We start from the raw sequence: 18,342 nt of genomic DNA on the forward strand, positions 1-18,342 counted from the left end.
GGTCAGTGGTGCAAAGGGGAGCTGTTGTCTTTTTTGCCAGGCTCCTCTGGCTTCAATAGACATTATCCTATTCAACCCAACTCTCCCTTGAAGAAGAGCATTACCCCCCCTTCGCAGGTGGGGGCCTGTGTAACTCGTTCAGGGCTGTCTGGCTGCTGAATGTGCAGCAGGCGTTGGAACACAGGTCTGTCTGGCGCCGAATGAGCGGCGCACCTACTTAGTCCCATTCTGTGCTACTTACATTAGTAGCTTCTGGCCCATCCTCCTAACACTGGTGTATCTTCTAAGAATGATTTTGTTAAATATTTAATTCATCAAAGAATATTTGTAGCATGTGTGTAAGTTCAGGATTAAACCCCCCACCCCAAGAGGTAAGCGTCATTCTGAGCACTGGGCCTGTCACCCGTTCCTCTTCTTTGTTGGCTTTCTACATATAAATGTGTTCCTTTTCTTCATGGAGCTGCCTAGCTGAATAAACATCATGTGTGAGACGCGGCTATGAAACAGCTTTGTTCTTTCTGCTCCCTGTGGGGCCGTGAATTAGTTCTGTGTTAGTCCTTCCCGTGCCCTCCGTGAAAAGTTAGGCAGGTCCCCTGACTGTCCTTGTCACTCGGGGCTCAGAAAAATCTCACAGCCACTTCCAGTTTAAACAGACAAACAAACTACTCACTAATGCAGTGAAAATGCTTAGTTTCGTGTAATAACTAAGCTTTAACCTTGTGCTGAAGTTGAGGCTGTTGGTTTGGTGCCTCCCTGCCCCGCCAACCCCAGAATATTGCAGGTGCCCCAAGCCTTCTTCTTTCCTCTGACCTTTAAAATCAGCTGGTTACATGCACAGAGTTTGGATTTTTTTTTGCATACATATATACTTTTTCAGTTTCTTTTCCCTTATGTCTCATTACAAGAAATTGAATATAGTTTCCTGTGCTGTACAGTAGATCCTTGTTTGTCATCTATTTTATGTACAATAATAGCACATTCTTGAGATGAGCCTAGGGACAAATGTCTATTTGGACACTTCCTCATCTGCACCAGACCTGGGGGGCAAGGGCTCCAGCCAGCACAGCTCGTGGACCTGGTTCTGGGTGGGGGGACCCAACCAGCACAGCCTGTGGACTTGGTTCTGGGTGTGCAGACCCAGTCAGCACGACCCGTGCACCTGGATCTGGGTGGGGGTGTCCCAGCCAGCACGGCCCATGGACCCGGTCCTGGCCTCCATCGGAGACCTAAGTTCCTAGTTTTCAGCCTCACCTGTGCTCGGAGGTTCTATCAGGACGCCCCTGTGACGTGTGTGTGCGCAAATTGGGGAAGAAAATGAAAATCAAGCTCTAGTACCTGAAGGGCGCAGGAGGAGGACTCCTGCAGAACGGATGGCAGACCTGCCCCCCCACTACTCCGAAGACGCGGGCGGGGACAGTGACAATGCTGTCTTTAGGCGGCTTCGCCTCCTGTTCCGCAGCCCCACCCACATTCCTGACGATTGGAGCTGAGACACGTCCCCTCCGCCAGTTAGCAGGGCACACACAGGGGCCGAGGGTGGGGTCGAGGGCATGACAGTCGGTGAGACCGCCAGCCCTGGGTACGTCCAGTTTGGTGGCAGAGCTGCTGAGCAGCACAGCAACCTCCCCCTCCCCCGGGAAGCTGTCAGCGGCTCCTAGAGTCACGGCGTCGAGTTCATGAGCGTTTCTGAAGAACAGGTGTTGGGAGCTGCCCCTCTGCCAGCCCCACCACCGGACAGCAGGGCCCCCGGGAGGGGTGGATGGATGCTGGTCTGCGTCGCGCAGCGGGAAGGAGGGGTCCGACAGTGCACTTTCTTTGTCTTTCTGACCGTCCCTCACCAGGAGACATGAGCATCGTGTCATGAATCTGTTTTGGTGGCCAGTTGATCAGTGTCACGTCCAGCAAAGGCAGAACTCCTGGTGCTTTGAGATGTTTCCTCGAACTCGGCTGTAGGGGCCACGCCGTGTGTGTGATGTGTGGGTGACAGTCCCCTGTGCATCGGGGGAGCCTGACCTCAGTGACACAGGGCCCTCCTTCACTACAGGTTGGTTACTGGAGGCGAGAACTAGGATGCAGGATGTTTGGCGGCTTACATTCAGTGGCCTCTCCAATTCTCTGACTTATTTCTAAATTTTCTTGGCAGGGAGGTGGGAAAAGAAGCCGGAAAGTCTCTTTTTTTGGGACATGATAACATACAGGAAATTCCCGAGAAGAGCTTGGTGGTCTACCCCCCCCCAGGGGGGTGGGGTTGCTCTGTAGGCGTCCAGACTTGCTGTTCACGGGGAGGCCCTGAACGTCTCATCAGATATTTGTCGAGCTGATGCGAGCTGTCTGACTGCTGTGTACATGCCGTGGCCAAGGATGACGGCGACAGAGGACAGGCCCACCCTCAGGGGCATGCATGTTTCTGCATGAGCGGCTCCTAGAGTCGATCTTGAAGGTCTGGATGGGGGAAGGCATGTTCCAGGTTGACCTTCAGCTGCAAGTAGGTTCAACCTGGGTCCGAAGGGTCCCCACGCTTTCTGGGTTTCCCAGCACGTCTTTCGTGGGCCCCTCGGCAGTCAGAAATCCACAATAATTCCACTGATGGAGCCGTTTTCACTTGCTGTCTGAGAGAGGACGTTTCTGAGGTGAAGAGAAGACAAAAACCAAGAAAAGCTTCAGAAATGCGCGTGCTTGGTGTAGTTTGACGTCAGGCAGATCAACACTGGCTCCTTGTTGAAGGTTGGATATAGGGTTTTTTTTTAACCTGAAGTTTTACAGAATTGCCTGGAAGACACAAAATCCCCAGAAAATAGGGCCATCTAATTGTGTTTTTGTTGTTTTCTGGACAAGTTTATGTTCAAACCAGCCCAGTGGGCTGCGGCTTCGGTTCGGGTTGCTGTCAGGCGCAGGCGGTGCCCGTCAGAGCAGCCGTAGACGCGGGAGAGATGTCCTAACCTGACTTGGGCCGTCAGCACCTGACCTCGGGCTCAAGCCCATTTTAGGAATTCCACTTGAAAATACGATGTAATCACAAAAACATCCACAGTAATTGTTGTAATGGCCCTGCTCCTGTTTCAGGGTTACAGCCCAGTCGTGTTCTCGATTGTCTCGGGTGGACAGAGGTGGAACGCTGTGTCTTCGTTTAGTTTTTAATTTTAGAAGGTCAGTGTTTTTGTTGTTGTTGCTGAAACTAGATTGTCACATGGAAGGTGTGGGGTGAAGGAATGAAAGATGGAAAGACAGTTCTTGACAAAGGTGAGTGAATAAGGTGAACACCTTTGTCAGGGGCCGCACCTCCCACCACCTTCAATCCTGGCACTGACATCACTTCCTGGAGGAGGCAGTCCAGGTGTCACATTGATGCAGACTTCATTACAGTCACCTGTTTAATTTTGTGTCTCCCCCGTTGGATGAAGGCTGAGGGTGGCTGAGACAGTGTCTGCCGTTCACTGCTCTCCTGGTGTCTGTTCCCACACCAGTCTGACCGGAGGGGTCAGAGGAACCACGCTGAATGTATCAATGAATGAATGAATGAATGAATGAATGAACCACAGTGCCTCATGTCATGCTCTCTCTTGTTACAAGACAAGGTTTCACAAGAAGCCTCAGGAACTTCCTGTGGATGAAAGTCCTCAGGGCTTCTTTCCTCTGTCCCTTCACTCGGATGCTGCAGGTCTAGGATGACATGCAGCTGTTGTCACCTGTATGTGGCCCTGAACAGCTTGTGTCACCGCCCAGAAGCAGCGAGATTTCTGCAAAAGCACAGCCTCTTGCATCAGAGCAGTTGGTCTCGGAGGACCCTGGGGACCTGTAGAGTTGATTCTGTATCATGACAGCTCTGAAGTTAGAATTAGAAAGGAAATGAACCGGCAGCCTTTGGCAGGGTTTTTTGTTTGTTTGTTTTTTGCAGGAGACATGTGAGGCAGGGTTGTTTTTTAAATGAAACTCAAAAAGTTGAATCGGTCTCATTGAAACACACGCTTGAACAGCTCCTTTGCCGGATCCTTAGCAAAGAGAAGGCAGGCCTGGACTCACAGACCCGGCCTTACAAGTCACGGCTCTGCCCCAGCCGCTCGGGTCCGCGAGCCCTGAAGTCACTGCCCCGGGGAAAAGGCGGCCAAACAAGACGAGCTTGGGACTCATGGAGGCCCCTGAACAGGCGGGTCAGAGCTGCCGCCCGCCCGACTGCTCGCCTGACTGCAGGGCAGCAGGTCATGGCAGAGGGAACGCGGGGCTGGCCTGCCTGCCTGTCTCCGCAGCAGCTAGGATGCTCCTGGACTGCAAGGCCGGACGAAGGTGGAAGCAGCCTCTTTAATTGGAGCATCGTGGGGCTGAGCGCGAGAGGGAGGCTGAACGCAGCTCAGAGAGGATGCGCAGATGGGCGGAGGGACGTTGGGAGGAGTCCGAGGACCACTCCCTGCTCCCAGGTCCCGGAAGAGCCTTTCCCAGGCTGGAAAGGGACGGAAACTCTCCTTTCTCTCCTATTTCTGCTTCCACATGAGCCCCTAAGCCAAAGAAATCGGGTTCATCTTTTTATTAATTGCTATTATGAATTTAGCATGAACACAAATAATGGCAGTTATCAGCGTAGCGTGCATGTTCCTTGCTATTGGCAACATATTTACTTACATTATGGATTGAGGGGGAGGGACTGAGCGGATAACAGGGGACTCTTACAGAAAGACGTGTCTTAAATTCTCAATGGTCATCTTCTGAATTGACACCGAGAGCACCGCGTGTCAAAGTTTGAGATGTCAGTTACTTCCACGTCAGAGTTGGGGTTGGAAGGGAGCCTGAGGCGTGTATTGTCCATGTGCATGGAGAAAGGACAGGGCGAGGTTAAAGGTGGACTGGTGGCATTTCCCCACACCCACATTTAGGTGTTCCTTCGCTGGCCCTTCATTTCTGCGTGGCAGTGACCTTTGGTGGGGCAGGATGGCTGGAGCGTGGAGGAGGTGCCCAGCCCCAAAGCGGTGGCCTCGCACGCGGGGCCTTCCCGCACTCCCGCGGCCTAATTCCAGGTGCACGTGTGACACCCATTGAATTCCCAGCAGAGTGGTAGCTTGCCTCTTTTCGGTCTGCGAGTTTGATGCAGAATTCCGTCTCCTGTAGCCCTTTTCCTATGAACCTGTAACTGTGAGATGTCTGCTTTACAAAGAGAGGTGCCCTGTTATAAGCGTGATTAATGTTCCAGTGAGAACATTCTGTTTCCAGTATTTTTGCTTCTCCTGACTCCTGTCAGGTGCTGGGATTGTGTCAGGGTCACACTGAGAAATCTGAGGTCAGGGATGGGGCATGACCCGCCAGGGTCCCTGAGCTCGTAAAAGGCAAAGTGCAGCCCCAACCAGGGGTGCTTCGACTCTGAGCTGGACTCACTGAGGGTCGCCCTGGCCTCGTCCCTCATCCTGGGCTCCTTGCCATGGCTCCCAGGAGGCAGGCAGACCTGTGTCCTTTCTTAGTTGCCTAGGGCTCAGCTCCCCTGCCTCCCAGGGGGCCCTCCCGCCCCCTGCTCAGCTCGCTCACTCCTCCACTCTCCTTTTCTTAGGTTCAGGATACTTAAGTCTTTATTATTCAGTTTTTTTTAGCACCTGAACTAAACTGCCTTTGAACTTTTCACAAAAGACAGAATATAATACTCATTTCATGTCAGGCCCTCTGAGCATCTGACAGATTCAGAACGTGGTTAAGCTCTGTGTTAGGGAGCCGTGTCAGTGGCGTGGCTGCCGGGGGTTTTTGTGAGTATGACACCTGATCCTGTCGTGTTCTGGGGGGCACTTCCGGAAGCTTCTGACACGTGAGAGCCAGAAGCGTCACATCAGGTGCAGGAAGCCAAGGGGGCTGGGGAGCCGCAGGACGGCTGGCCTCCCCTTGGCAGGGCTGGGGGCTCGGGCAAGGTTGGTGGGATGCAAGCGCCTGCTGGTGACAGCCAGGCGGAAAGTCAGACCTGACGGTGGGGGAGGGGAGGGTGCTCCGGGTTGACTGGTGGGTAAGATGGGGGTGGGTGGAGCTCTTCAGCACGGCCTGTGCCCCACACTCACTGCCCCAGGAGTAGGTGGCGGTTAGCAGGGAGAGTAGACAGTGACGGCGGCTATGTCCCCAACACAGTGTCATCGACGGCTGTCCAGTGAGACTTTCATGTGCTCAGCTCCAGGGACACTGCCCGTGCTCGAAGCAGCTGCTCTTGGCAAACAAGCCAGGTGATGGAGCAGGCCATGTGGTCTCATGGGAGCTTCTGGCCGAAAGTCATTGTCCTAGAAAGATGACAAAACCGCAGAGAGGCCTCAGAGGGCCCCCACGAGTTGCCAGCCAACCCCTTTTCTGAAGGACAGATGTGTGTCAAGAGGTCGGCCCTGAGCGAGGGCCTGAGAAGCAGGGTGCGTGTTCCGACTCCGGGAGTTTCTCACCAGGAACCTGCGCCTCTGAGCCTCCGTCAGGTTCTGCTTGTTCTGGGGGCCGGTTGGCTTTTCTGGGCCGCGGGTGGGTGGATCTGGGACTCCCTAATTAGAGGAGGTTTCCTTTGTGTTTGAGCACATGTCTGAGGTCCCCAGGAGCCCTTCTTCAGCCTCAGAGGGACAAAGGACGTCCCCTGGGGAGGGCTCGTCCCAACAGCCTCCTCCTCTGACAAAGCGGGCCCCGTCAGGTCCTGTCGGGCGGGGCCACGCAGCCCCGCGGTGGGGGCCTCTGCTCCGGGACAGTGACCAGGCACCACTGCCTTGTTCACGGTGGGGTTCATCCCATGTCACCACCCAGGGCGTCTCCCAGAACTGGATGTCCCAGAAACAACCGCCATGTGTCAGTTCAGTTGGAAGAAGAGTTTAAATGAGGCAACACAAGGCCTTCCGGCAGTTGCTTTCACGTGAAAAACCAGGGTGAGAACTGGGACACTGGTGAACAGAGCCGGAAACAGCGTCTTCTGGACTCTGTCCTTGGAGATGACAGAGCGGGCTGCTCCGAGACCCCCTCAGTCAAGACCCAGTTGGCTCCTGGATGGAAATGGAGTCGAAAGTTGGTCTTGTTTCCTCCAAAGTGCAGTGTTGTTAAGTTGGGGTTCTGTGGCTAAAAGCACATTTTACGCAGGAAAATAAAACCAAAAGGCTTGAGCAGTAAAATCAGTGCAGGGAAGATACATGTGTACAAACACATATGCTCATAAACAGTTTTTACCAAGCTGGACACACGACCTGCATTGACCCTCGGACGGGCTTTCTGTGCAGCCTGCAGGGCAGGCCTAGGGACGCGCGTCCCCAGACTCTGCTCAAGTCTGCCTCTTGCGAGCAGAAACATTGTTTTCGCTCCAGTGACCTTCTGAGTGCCTTCAAGATTAGGGCCACCCGTCTGGAAAACTTGCTTGGCTCTGAAGAGTCGGTGCAGGGGAGGCCCCGTGGCTGCGGTGACATCAGTTTTGGCGTTGGCTGCGGGCGCCGGGTAGTCCTAACCATGAACTTGGGAGGTTGCGGCTGTAGCCTTACTCAGCGTGGGAAAGAGCCTGGACAGGGAGGAGGCGCAGGAACCAAGAAGGGCCGTCAGACCTTTTCTTCCTTGTCGAAATAGTAAGTCTCTGGTCTTTCAGAAAGCAAGTTGCCCCAAGTGGAAACTCAGATAGGCATCGATTTTACTGGATCCGTACCCTAAAACTCACGTAAGTTATTAAGTAAATACTTAGCCTTTCTAGTGTTGTAGAACTTTGAACGTCTTCACGCTCGTGCGTTATGGTGGTACCTAATGGTGAATTGTTGACCTTGCTACAGGTACTGACAAGGCAGGAGAACTGAGACAAAATTCCCATCGGGAAAGAGGTAGATAAGCTAAGTGTGCAAAGCAGTTTCCCGTGGAGAAGGCAGACAGAGAGACCAGCATTACAGAGCGGGGCAAGGACTAAAGCATCAGTGCACGCGGGAGCCCTCAGAGGACGGGCGTCTGGTTGGGCAGGACGGAGAGAGCTCCCCTGGCTTTTGGTTTGGATTAAAGTTAATTAGGCAAAGCACCTGTTTGTCAGTCAGGAGAAGAGAAGCTTTGCTGGATATTCCAGAGAGTCTGACAGAGGGGCTATTTTACACAGCTGAGGAACGAGAGAAGTCAGAAGAGCTCAGACGAACAGGAGCAAGAAGATACTGGAGGGAAAGGGAGGGGAGGCACTGCAGGAGCCGGGTCTTGGTGCCCCATCACAGGAGCGTGGCCCTGGGAGGGAGGACCTGGACTGGCGAGGACCCCAGCAGGACCAGGAGCCGAGGAGGAGATGCTGGACCAGCATGGATACAGCTGATTCAGAGAGGATGCTCTGCTGTCTCCCTTCCTCCCCTTAATAGCGACTCCCTTGTCAACCCGGCCAGAAGCTGCCGGTCAAAGGAGCCTGGGAATCGTGGTTCCCTAATCCAGAGAGACAAATGCCTGCAAGCACTATTTACAACAGCCCAGACATGGAAGCAGCCTAAATGTCCATCCACAGATGACTGGATGAAGAAGACGTGGTATATTTGTACAATGGAATACTACTCAGCCATAAAAAAGAATGAAGTAATGCCTTTTGCAGCAACAGGATGGACCTGGAGATGATCATACTAAGTGAAGTAAGCCAAGAAGAGAAAGAAAAATAGCATATGCTGTCACTCATATGTGGAATCTAAAAAAAAATAAAAAGACACAAATGAACTTATTCACAAAACGGAAACGGACTCACAGACACAGAAAACAAACTTATGGTTACCAAAGAGGGAAAAGAGGTGGGAAGGGGCAAACTGGGAGTTCGGGATTAGCAGATACTAACTACTACATATAAGACAAACAACAAGGTCCTCCTGTACAGCACAGGGAACTATACTCAATCCCTTGTAATGGCCTATAATGAAAAAGATATATATATGTAACTGAATCACTGTGCTGTGCACCAGAAATTAACACAACATTGTAAACTGACTATAATTCAATTTAAAAAAAAAAAAAGCCTGCAGCGGACTCTCCTGGCGGAGGAGATGCCTAGTGCATCCGCCGTGTGAGGAAGGGTCACTAATGAACTCCGCCTCCCTCGAGGTTAAAGGTGTGATGTGCTAGGCTGAGATGTGACATCTTCTGGGTCCAGCGACACTTGGTGGAGTCTGGGAAGTTCAGCGTGGCTGGGTTGGAGGGGAGTCAGACAGGACACCTGTCAGGATAGTTGTCCCGGCGAAGGTGCTGACCGACGGCTGGAAGCCACTCTGCCAGGACTGTTGAGACACGCAGTCGAACCTCTTAGACTAACCAGTGAGATCTGGAGGGAAATGACCGGGGATTGGATGACCCCGGGGTTTTGGCTGGTACGTGGCAGCGCTGGGACTGGAACCCCATCCCCTGATGGCCGGCCTGTGCTTTCACCCGACAGTGGGTCCCCACCTTTGCAGTGAGGGGTGGAACGTCCCCGAGTGCTCTGACTAGAAGCTCTGCTCTCACATCTTTGGTATTTCCTGTTTCAGTATTTTCTTCCAGTCTCACGTTTTCTGTCATTCACCTGAAAGTGTTATGAAAACCTCCTTCTTTGTACCTTTAACCTGGTATATATTCCAGAATTTCAACTTAAGTTCTTATTTAAAAATTGCTGGTCAGGGTTGTTTTCAGAGAATTCTCATGATGAATGAAAAGCAATGTTCTCTTCCTAAAGTTCATACAGTCTGAATCCAGCTTGTAGACAAAGGATTTCACAATATCCCCATCTCAAATTTTTTCCTGTAGTTCTGTTCATAAATATCTCTGGCTGAGCTCCCACAATTTACAAGACTTGCTACAAAAAAACGCTGACTGAATTGCAACCCTTGTTGGTTAACAGGTCAAAGTATTAGTTCTAAATAATGCAAATTGGTATGTTACTTGGAAATTCCAGGAAAAGCCTTTTTCCGTGATTTTCAGTTTCATTCCAAGCAGCATACAACAGTCACGTTGTTCAGCCGCATGAAAGGAATAGTTAAGTCACTGGTCTTTTAAAAAGCATGTTGCCCCAATTAGAAACTCAGATATGCCTGTATTTTACAGGATCTGTATCCTAAAACTTATAAAAGCTTTAAGTAAATACTTAGACTTTTTAGTGGTGTAAAAATTTGAACATCTTCACATTGGAATATTATGGTGGTACATAATGGTGGAGTGTTAACCTTGGTACAGATGTTGACAAGGCCTGAGAACTGAGACAAAATTCCCATCGAGAAAAATTTAAATAACCTAAGTGTCCAAAACCCAGTAATTACTCCCAAAGAGTTAAGTCTTGTGAAGGCAGCCACATAAACCTGTTAAATGATAAATACAGATCATTATAATATGCTGTGGTAAAGAGATTTGGGGAGATGCCTGGAACCCACAGAATAAGGGGTCTGATTCACTGTAGGGGGATCAGCAAGAGTTTCTCAAAGAAGGCGACACCTGCAGATGGTCTCAGGGTTAGACGAAGGGAATGCAGGCTTTTCTAAACCTGTTTTCCCCTACTTTCCACTACGCTGCATCGAGCCATTCTTCACGCCATACTGTTCTCCATAATGTAGGGTGAACAGACACCCCAGTTTGCCAAGGACTTTGTGGGTTTCAGCCCTGAGAATCCCGGATCCTAAAGGACACCCCATCCATGGGCCAGCTGGGCCAGCTGGTCACCCTAACCCAGTGCCTCCCAACCTTCCTGTGCTCTTGCCACATTCCCCCTAGAATGGACTGTCACCTTGACACTGCCTTGAGTTTATGGTGGGACCCACACAGATCCTTGTACCCAGTACAGGCTCCTGAACTGATGGGCTGTTTGAGGTACACACATACCTGTTGGCACCTCTCATTTTACAGATGACACTGAAGCGCAGACTATGCTGAAATGGTTTTACTCAAGATTCATGCAATAGTTTAGACCTAGACCCGGCCCCAGGTTCCCCACAGAACGTTCTCAAACCATACAACATTAAAACAACGCTTCCCTGCAGCCCTTAGGGACAGCTCAACAGGTTCATCCTTGGTTATAAAGCTCTCACAGTGCCTTCCAGTTGTGGTGTCAGTACACTGTCCACATCCAGCCGGATTATGCGGCAGGGATCCTGTCTGCTTCTCTGTGTCCAGTACAGGCCGGGGCAGGAGGATTCTTAACGACGTAATGTGCAGTCAGGGCCCGCCACCGGACTTGACTGTGTAAACTGTCTGCTCCATTTCAAGATGGTGAGGAGCTGAAACAACCTCATGGTCCCCTGTTCCTCCCAGAGTGGGTGAAGGTGGACGGGTGATGCTGAATGTTGGATTCATTCTGCAACTGGTTGTAGATTTCACATCCAGCTGCAGTTCTGGGAGGATTCAAGATTTTGCTTACATGGTTCATTCAGACACCACCCACAGCTCCTCAGGCCCCTCATTTCTCTGTTAGAACCTGAGACTGCAGGCGGCATGTGGTAGCCCCGTCCATCTTCTGATGAATGGAACTGGGTGACTGGACATCAGAAAGGCTGCTGTGTGGCGTCCCTGGTCCCAGATGGAAGCAGCCCTTTCGCCATGAGTCTTCCAGGGAATCCCTCTTCAGGGGCAAATGAAAACGAACCCACCAGAGAATTTGGAGAGTAGAAGTGATGAGACCTCTTTTCATGAGGTCAGATTATCTTTTTTTTTTTTTTTCTGTGCTTGAAAGGGCTAAGCCAAATTGGGATCTGACCTCAAGTCTTTATAGAACTTTTTCCTCTTCTGCCTTTAACGTTGCCTTTGGAATAATGGTCTTGACTGCTGTCGTACGGACGTCTGGGGTTTGCCTTAAGTCAGGGTTCTGTCAGAAGGTCTGAACTGAGTCTGACGCCTGTATCCATATCCCATCTCCGCTCCCTCAGTGCTCATTCATTTGCAGAAGTGGAGGAGAACGTGGGCTCGGGGGGTGGGGAGCTGCAGGAACCCCGGGGGAGTTTGCTGACCTGCCCAATCATCCGCTTGACTGTGTACAAGGCGAAACCCATCCCGCTGACCCTGTGGGTTTGAATGAGGACTCGGTGTCGTGTGGTCTTCAGAGCACTTGGTGCAGGGGCCTGACTTGGAGTAAATGCTTCGTATAGATGGGCGCCTTACATGGTCATCATCGCTGGCCGTTCTTTGAGAGCTGGGGGCTGTGCTGCCCAGGCCAGCCGTGGAAGGTGGAGCACCGCTCTGCCTGACGGCCGGAGCAGCGTTCCCACTTGGGGAGAGCAGGGACCCAGACAACTCCCTGCGTGGGCCCTCCTGTACCCTGAACACTCAGCCTCCTATGAGCTGTGTTAAATTTAACAGTCCATCGTTTGACTGTGACACATTTTGAAAGATTGTTGGGTTTTGTGTGTGTGAGATCATTTAAGATTTCTTCTGTTTTGAAGAGAAGACAGTCTTGAATGATGCCTTGGCTTTTTCATTCTAGCAGTTTTGCAAAAGTTTCATTTAAACAAGTTCCAGTGGATTTAAGTTTTCCATCATATTGAAGGCACAACCAATAATTGTCTTTTTTTAAATGAATGCGTGATTGGCATTATTTCCTTTCAGTTATAGTAAGATGAATTAGGAGGGGGGGGGAAAGCACAATTTTAACTTAATTTAAAATAGGCTGTACATGATCGGCCTGTCCTGGGGCATGCCTGTTTTTCTGTTATTGATTATTGACCGGAATAGCCTCGGCCCTGCTGACCGAGGCTCTCTGGGGAAGCCGCTAACTCCCTGCTCTGCTTTGTTCTCTGCCGCAGGCCGTGGCCACAACCGGGAAGCCTGATGAGCAGCGCAGGCAGCGAAGCCAGGCCGGCGGCGGCGGCGGCGGCGGCGGCCTTGGGAACGAAGGCTTGCATGTGGGGCCGGGGGACACCGAGGCGCGGGTGGCTCTGAACCACGCGGCGCTGGGGCCACGGGCTCCCGGCCCCGAGAACATGACCACAGCACAGAACGGCCATGGGTGCGGAGCTGCGGTCCCCTGCTCCGTCCCTGATCCGAAAGACCCGGGAATGGTGTCCCACCCCGCGTGTCGGAACGGAAGCTGCGGCGCCCAGGAGGCCCGGCTGAGCCCGGCCAAGCTCCTGCGCCTCTTCTCCGCGGGCGCGGCCCGGACGCGCGCCGACCCCGAGCGGCCCCGCCCCGCCCGCCTGGCGGGCGTCTCCTCCTCCACGTGGAACGCCCTGGCCTCCTTTCGGAAAATGGGGTCTTTCAAAAAACTGAAGTCCTCGGTACTCCAGGGAATACAGAGCCGAGAGGGATGGGATGCGGCGAAGGAGGGGGCATCGGAACACGACCTGGGAAAACCCGTCCCCAACGGCGCAGCGGCGGGCATCCCGACGGGCAGGTGCGCCCTGGCCGGCCTGGCGGGCGGCGCCCTGGGCCTGGGACCCGGCTTCGCCTCCGACGGCTCGGACCCCGAGGAGGCCGATGACGCCTTCGCCCGCGGCGCCCTCCGATCCCGCAGCATCCGGCGCGCCTACCGCCTGGGGCGCATCCGCCTCCTGGACCCTGAGCCGCCCGCCCGGGAGCCCGCGGCGTGCGAGGCGCTGGTGCAAGAGCCCGAGAGGAACGGCGTCGTGTGCAGGCGGAGCAAGAGCACCGACAGCCTGGCCTTTCTGAGGAAGAGCTCCTTCCGACGGAAGTCGGCCTCCCACCTCGCCGACCTCCGCGATGCGCCCGAGCCGCGGGGCCCCCGGCGGACGCTGAGCGGCTCGTCCGCCGACTCCGAGGGCTCCGGCGGGGCCCCCGCGAGGCCGCGGCGCTGGAGGAGCCCGCTCAGGGCCCCGGACCTGGCCCGCGTGCTGAGGCTGGTGGGCGGCGGCGCGGCCGGGCGGCCCGGGGACCCCGGGAGCGCACCGCCCGCGCCGCGGCCGCACAGCTGCCTGCACGACGACTACTCCCGCCGCGCGGCCGCCTTCCCCGAGCGCCTGTCCAGGAGCGCAGAGCCCCGGGACCCCGGCCCGGCGGATACAGGGGACGCGGGCGCAGGAGGCGCAGCTCCGGGCGCCCACGGCTCCTCCTCCAGCCGGCCGGCCCAGGAGGTGTCCCGCCAAGGCGCCCATGACCCAAGACCTGGCGGCGGCCGGTTTCCCGTGGAGCCCGAGCAGCCCCTGGGTCCCCCGAGGCCCACCACGCCCAAGCCCCCCAGCCCTCGGAGTCCGGGAGCAGCAAGTGCCAGGTGTCCCACCAGTGTCAGCGCGCTGTCCTTGAGTTCCGTGGACAGTGAGGAAAGGACAGAGGGGCCTCCGCTGCGGGAGCCAGGGCCTGGATCCTTCCCGGACACTGCACGAGCCACCTGTGACAAGGGCAGTGAGGACAGCGGTGCTAGCAGCCACCCTCCGCCGGGCCTCGGAGGGGCGGCCAGGCAGGAAGAAGAGTCGGAGGAGGTGAGGACCGAGTGGGGCCCGCCTTCAGCAGAGGGCTGCCGGCGCCGTGTGCACATGCCCAGGTGGTCCCTTCACCTGCCTGGGGGCCGGCAGCCCTGAGCTCCTGGTGTCCGCCCTAATGGTTATCATGTCAAGTTGCTGTTTACCGGGTTCAGAAGTAATCTCCCTCTCTTTTGCAATGAATGTTGTGTGGAATTCCTTAAGATGGCGTTTACCACACTGTTCATCCAAAAGATGGGAGCGGCCATGTGCTAGGGTTGAGGGTAAGTTGGAAGCCCCTCTTTTCTACCCATGCAGTTGATAGGGACTCTCAAAATTTTGATCTTTGAAACACTAGCTTTCTTCTCTTTGTTTTAATCTGTTTCTATATCCTTTGCCCACGCATGAGATTCTTTGTTCAGAGACCATTACGTGTTCTAAGTCTGCTTTATTTCCCAGGAGTGACTTAGAAATGTGCAGTTGAGACCTGTCAAGCTGTGAGCAATGATGGTTCAAAGGAAACTTTATGGTGGTTATTATACTTATTTTTAGAGTAGAACATAAGAGTCTCATGAGTTGAATTCGCTAATAACTGTCAAGGGTACAAGAGTAATGCTCTTTTCATATCCTGTCAAGAATCCAGGCAACCTTACTGTGTAATTTTCACTTTATAAATGCGTTCAGCCAGGGGGATGCATCTGTGTGTCCATATTGCAAATTATTCTTCTTGTAAGTTTCTAGACTACATCACAGGTGTAAGGGGGTGCTGGCCACTGTTTCTTCTCACCGTTCCCTGGAGAGGACCCTGGTTTGCCATGATGCCTGCAGATCAGTGGTTACGCAGACTCGGAAGCCAGTCTCTAGACTGTTAGTGAAAGTGCATGCATGTTGGTAATTCTACGCATGTTCTTTCAGATGTTCATTACATTTTTAAATTGCGTTCATTTCTGTACAATTCTTATGCAGCACATCAGGCTTCCTCTGGTGCTTTTAAAGTAAATGTCAAAAAGAGAAACTGTATTGGTGGTTTTGCCCAATTTGCAGTTTAGATATCTGCAGTCTTCAGTGTGACTTGCAGAGAAGTACTTGTAAAATATAACCTGAAACCTTCTCTTTTATTTTGACATTTTGAAACAAAGTACAAACAAAATGAAACAAACCAAAAAGCACCTTGCAAAATGCAACGGGTTAGAAGCAATTTTTGTGAGTTGTATACAGATAGCATTACACAAAACTAAAATATCAGTCTTTATTATATTTTAATGTACACCGTGTTATTTTTAAACTTATCAATAGTATGACTCTACCTGTACGTAGCTTTAAGGTAGTTTGAACTGTGGTTATTGTTGAATTTTAAAAGATTGGAATCTGTATATATTTAAAATGCATATTATAATGCAGTTTTCAATAAGAGAGAATAATTTTTCAATTTAGAATCATTTATTTTTAACAGACCACTCTGAAGGTGACGAAGTAATCTTTGAAAAGTAGCACGCAGTTTAACAGGATTGTGCCTTTACTGTGAAAAGAGCTGGACCAAGGTCAAGCCACCTTCGTCCAAAATTGCCGGGTTAGCGTTGTACTTCTGCCCTCTAGTGGTGAACTTTGTTGTAACAACGATGATCTGTTAAATGTAACTTAAACATTATTACTTGCTTTAAAAATGAAGTTGGGCATTTATACCTGTTCCCTCATAAAGGTACAGACCTAGGGATTTAGTGTCGCTGCCGGGGTTTGCACTGAGTTGCAGAGACCCTCTGGCTGAGTTAGGTCACTGGGAGAGGTCCTTGGTCGTGCAGTGCGGACGCTCTGGTTTCCAGCGGTGGTGAGCTGTGCCGTAGACCGAGTTCTCCTACGCGATGGGCCTCCGCTGTGACTCCTTTAGAGGCAGCTTCAGTCTTCGGGTAGATGTTTCTAGCTTGGCTGGAGTCCTGGCTCTGACATTTAGGACACGCCCAACGTTGGGCGAGCCCTTGGATGGAGTGTGGAAGAGCTTTCTCCGCCCTGGAGGTTTGTAAGCGCCAAGGAAGTTATGCGGTGAACATGGTGAACACGTAGCCCAGTGCTCAACACTGGCTGTCACTGCCTGGTGTTCACTCTCCGTTTAGTGCCTTTCCTATCCTAGGTTGACCCGACTTCTTCAGACGGGCCAGTTAAGGTCAGTTTTTTTCTAAAACTGGTTTCTGACATGCCGCCGTGTTACAGCCTTAGGGAGGATTGTGAGATTCCTGTGTTTAGTCCGGAATGCACCACAGCTAACTGCCGAGCACCTGTCAGCAATAAGACCAGCAATAAGACGCAGCGGCTAGCTCTGTGGGAACAGTGGTGAGGCCAAGGAGATTATCAGTGACCTGAGATGTGTCCAAACCAAAGTGGAATGTGCAGATGGATTAAATCCTTCAAAAGAGGTGGCACCATAATGCTGTGGGATTTCAGAAGCGATATTGTTACCCATGAACCAAATCAAGGAAGGCTTTATAGGGCTGATCACCTCCGATTTGAAGAAGGTGAGATTTCTGTAGATGGTTAACGAGAGGAAGGTGGGGGCATTTCGGTGGTCAGAGGTACAGAGATTTTGTGTGATTCACAGGAACAGGAAGTAACAGTTTGATCTGGTGGTAGAGGGGGAGACCCCCGCTGAGATGAAGTCATTAGGTTCCGATCATGGACTCTTGAATTCCAGAGTTGATAATTTCTTGATAAGCATTGAGGAATTGAGGATGTTTCTGAATAGGGAAGGGCCAGGCGCAGAACTGTGTTGAAAAGTTAATCTAGTAAACCAATAAAGACCAGAATTGGGAAAAAATGTGACCAGAGGGAAAGCTAGCAGGAATTTACGGCCAAAGAGATCTCAGAGCTAACAAGGCTCTGAAGGGGTGGAGGGGGAGGGGGACGGGAGGGCGGGGCGGAAATACAACGTGTCAGGAAGGACAGAGCAAGTGAAACTTCACATAATAAATACAACGTGACTTGTTCACTTATTACCTGCCTGCTTTGGGCCAATTATGGGGAAAAGAAAGACTTAAAGAGAAAGCTGTTCTTACTCCCAAGGGCCGACAGTCCAGTTGGTAGAGTGGACTACATACGAATAATCGTGATGTTGTGTAAGGAGGAATGTTCGGTTGAGGGAGTGCGTGGGGAGGAGCAGGTACAGGAACAGGGCTTCGGGAGAGGGTCAGCCAGAGGAGTGACCTCAGCCTCGTGTCCTCCCCTGTAAACCCGGAGCGGTGAGAGTAGCCCCCTGCCGCCTTGGGTCACGGTGAAGGTCAGATGGGTGATGCCTGCACAGCCCTTAGCTCGGAAATACCTCAAACGCTGGGGTCTGAGAGCGCCGCGTGGTGTTAACACCCTGCGTGTTTGGTCTGGGCATTTCTCTCCAGGTCTGCCCCAGCGAACTCCTGACTTAGGAAGGAGGGGCATTCCTGAAAGATTGCAACATGGCCTTGTAACCCTGCTGTTTTCATTGAAATATATTGTCAACTGGATATGAATCTCTACGGAATATGAACAGTTCCCCCACAGTGAAATGAAAACCTTTCAAGCAAGATGTAAATGGTGGAATAAAGCATCTGGTCTAAAATACAGTGAAGAGTGAGGCCAGTACCCACTGCTGGGGGCGAATTTCAACAACTCACGTTGGAACTTTAAACCTGTCATCGTCTCTTGCACCTGAAAGTATCAGTGTATCCTCTCACATTGACAGGACGCTTTTTCAGTTAACAGAGGTCCTTCTCAGTTGCCCTGTCAAGGGGGTCCGCATTTTTGGATTTGCTTTAAACTGAGGCCTGGAGAGGTGCCAAGCCCCCTCCCCAGCCCCTCAGCTGGTGGCGCTGAGCCGGGTCTGGAGCCGGGCCTCCTGGGGGCCCAGGGCCTGGGGGGGGGGCACCTGCTGGCACCAGCGTGGGGACAGATTGTTGACAGTGCAGGAAAGAAAACTGAATTTGTTTTGTTTCGGGGTGGCACGGCATTCAAGTGGGCTCCGAAATGGCATGAATGGGATGGTTGATTTCTTGATCTAAAAATCGCGGGTTGTGGGTTTTGAGAGGTTTAGTTACCGTCAAGTGACAAC

At 52.3% G+C, this 18,342-nt stretch overlaps 1 protein-coding gene across 5 annotated transcripts in view; it reads left to right on the forward strand.

Annotated features, from left to right (window-relative positions):
- Window positions 1-18,342, forward strand: part of SPATA13 (spermatogenesis associated 13) — a 225,457-nt gene that overhangs the window by 154,066 nt on the left and 53,049 nt on the right. For all 5 annotated transcript variants that reach the window (XM_064493261.1, XM_064493263.1, XM_064493262.1 and 2 more), the window contains one exon: window positions 12,666-14,294. In XM_064493261.1, the coding sequence (XP_064349331.1) occupies window positions 12,843-14,294 (1,452 nt within the window). In that variant the 5' untranslated portion in view covers window positions 12,666-12,842. The remainder of the gene's footprint in view (window positions 1-12,665; window positions 14,295-18,342) is intronic.

The sequence above is a fragment of the Camelus dromedarius genome, chromosome 13 (genome assembly GCF_036321535.1).
Source record: "Camelus dromedarius isolate mCamDro1 chromosome 13, mCamDro1.pat, whole genome shotgun sequence".
In the NCBI taxonomy this organism is placed as follows: Eukaryota; Metazoa; Chordata; class Mammalia; order Artiodactyla; family Camelidae; genus Camelus; species Camelus dromedarius.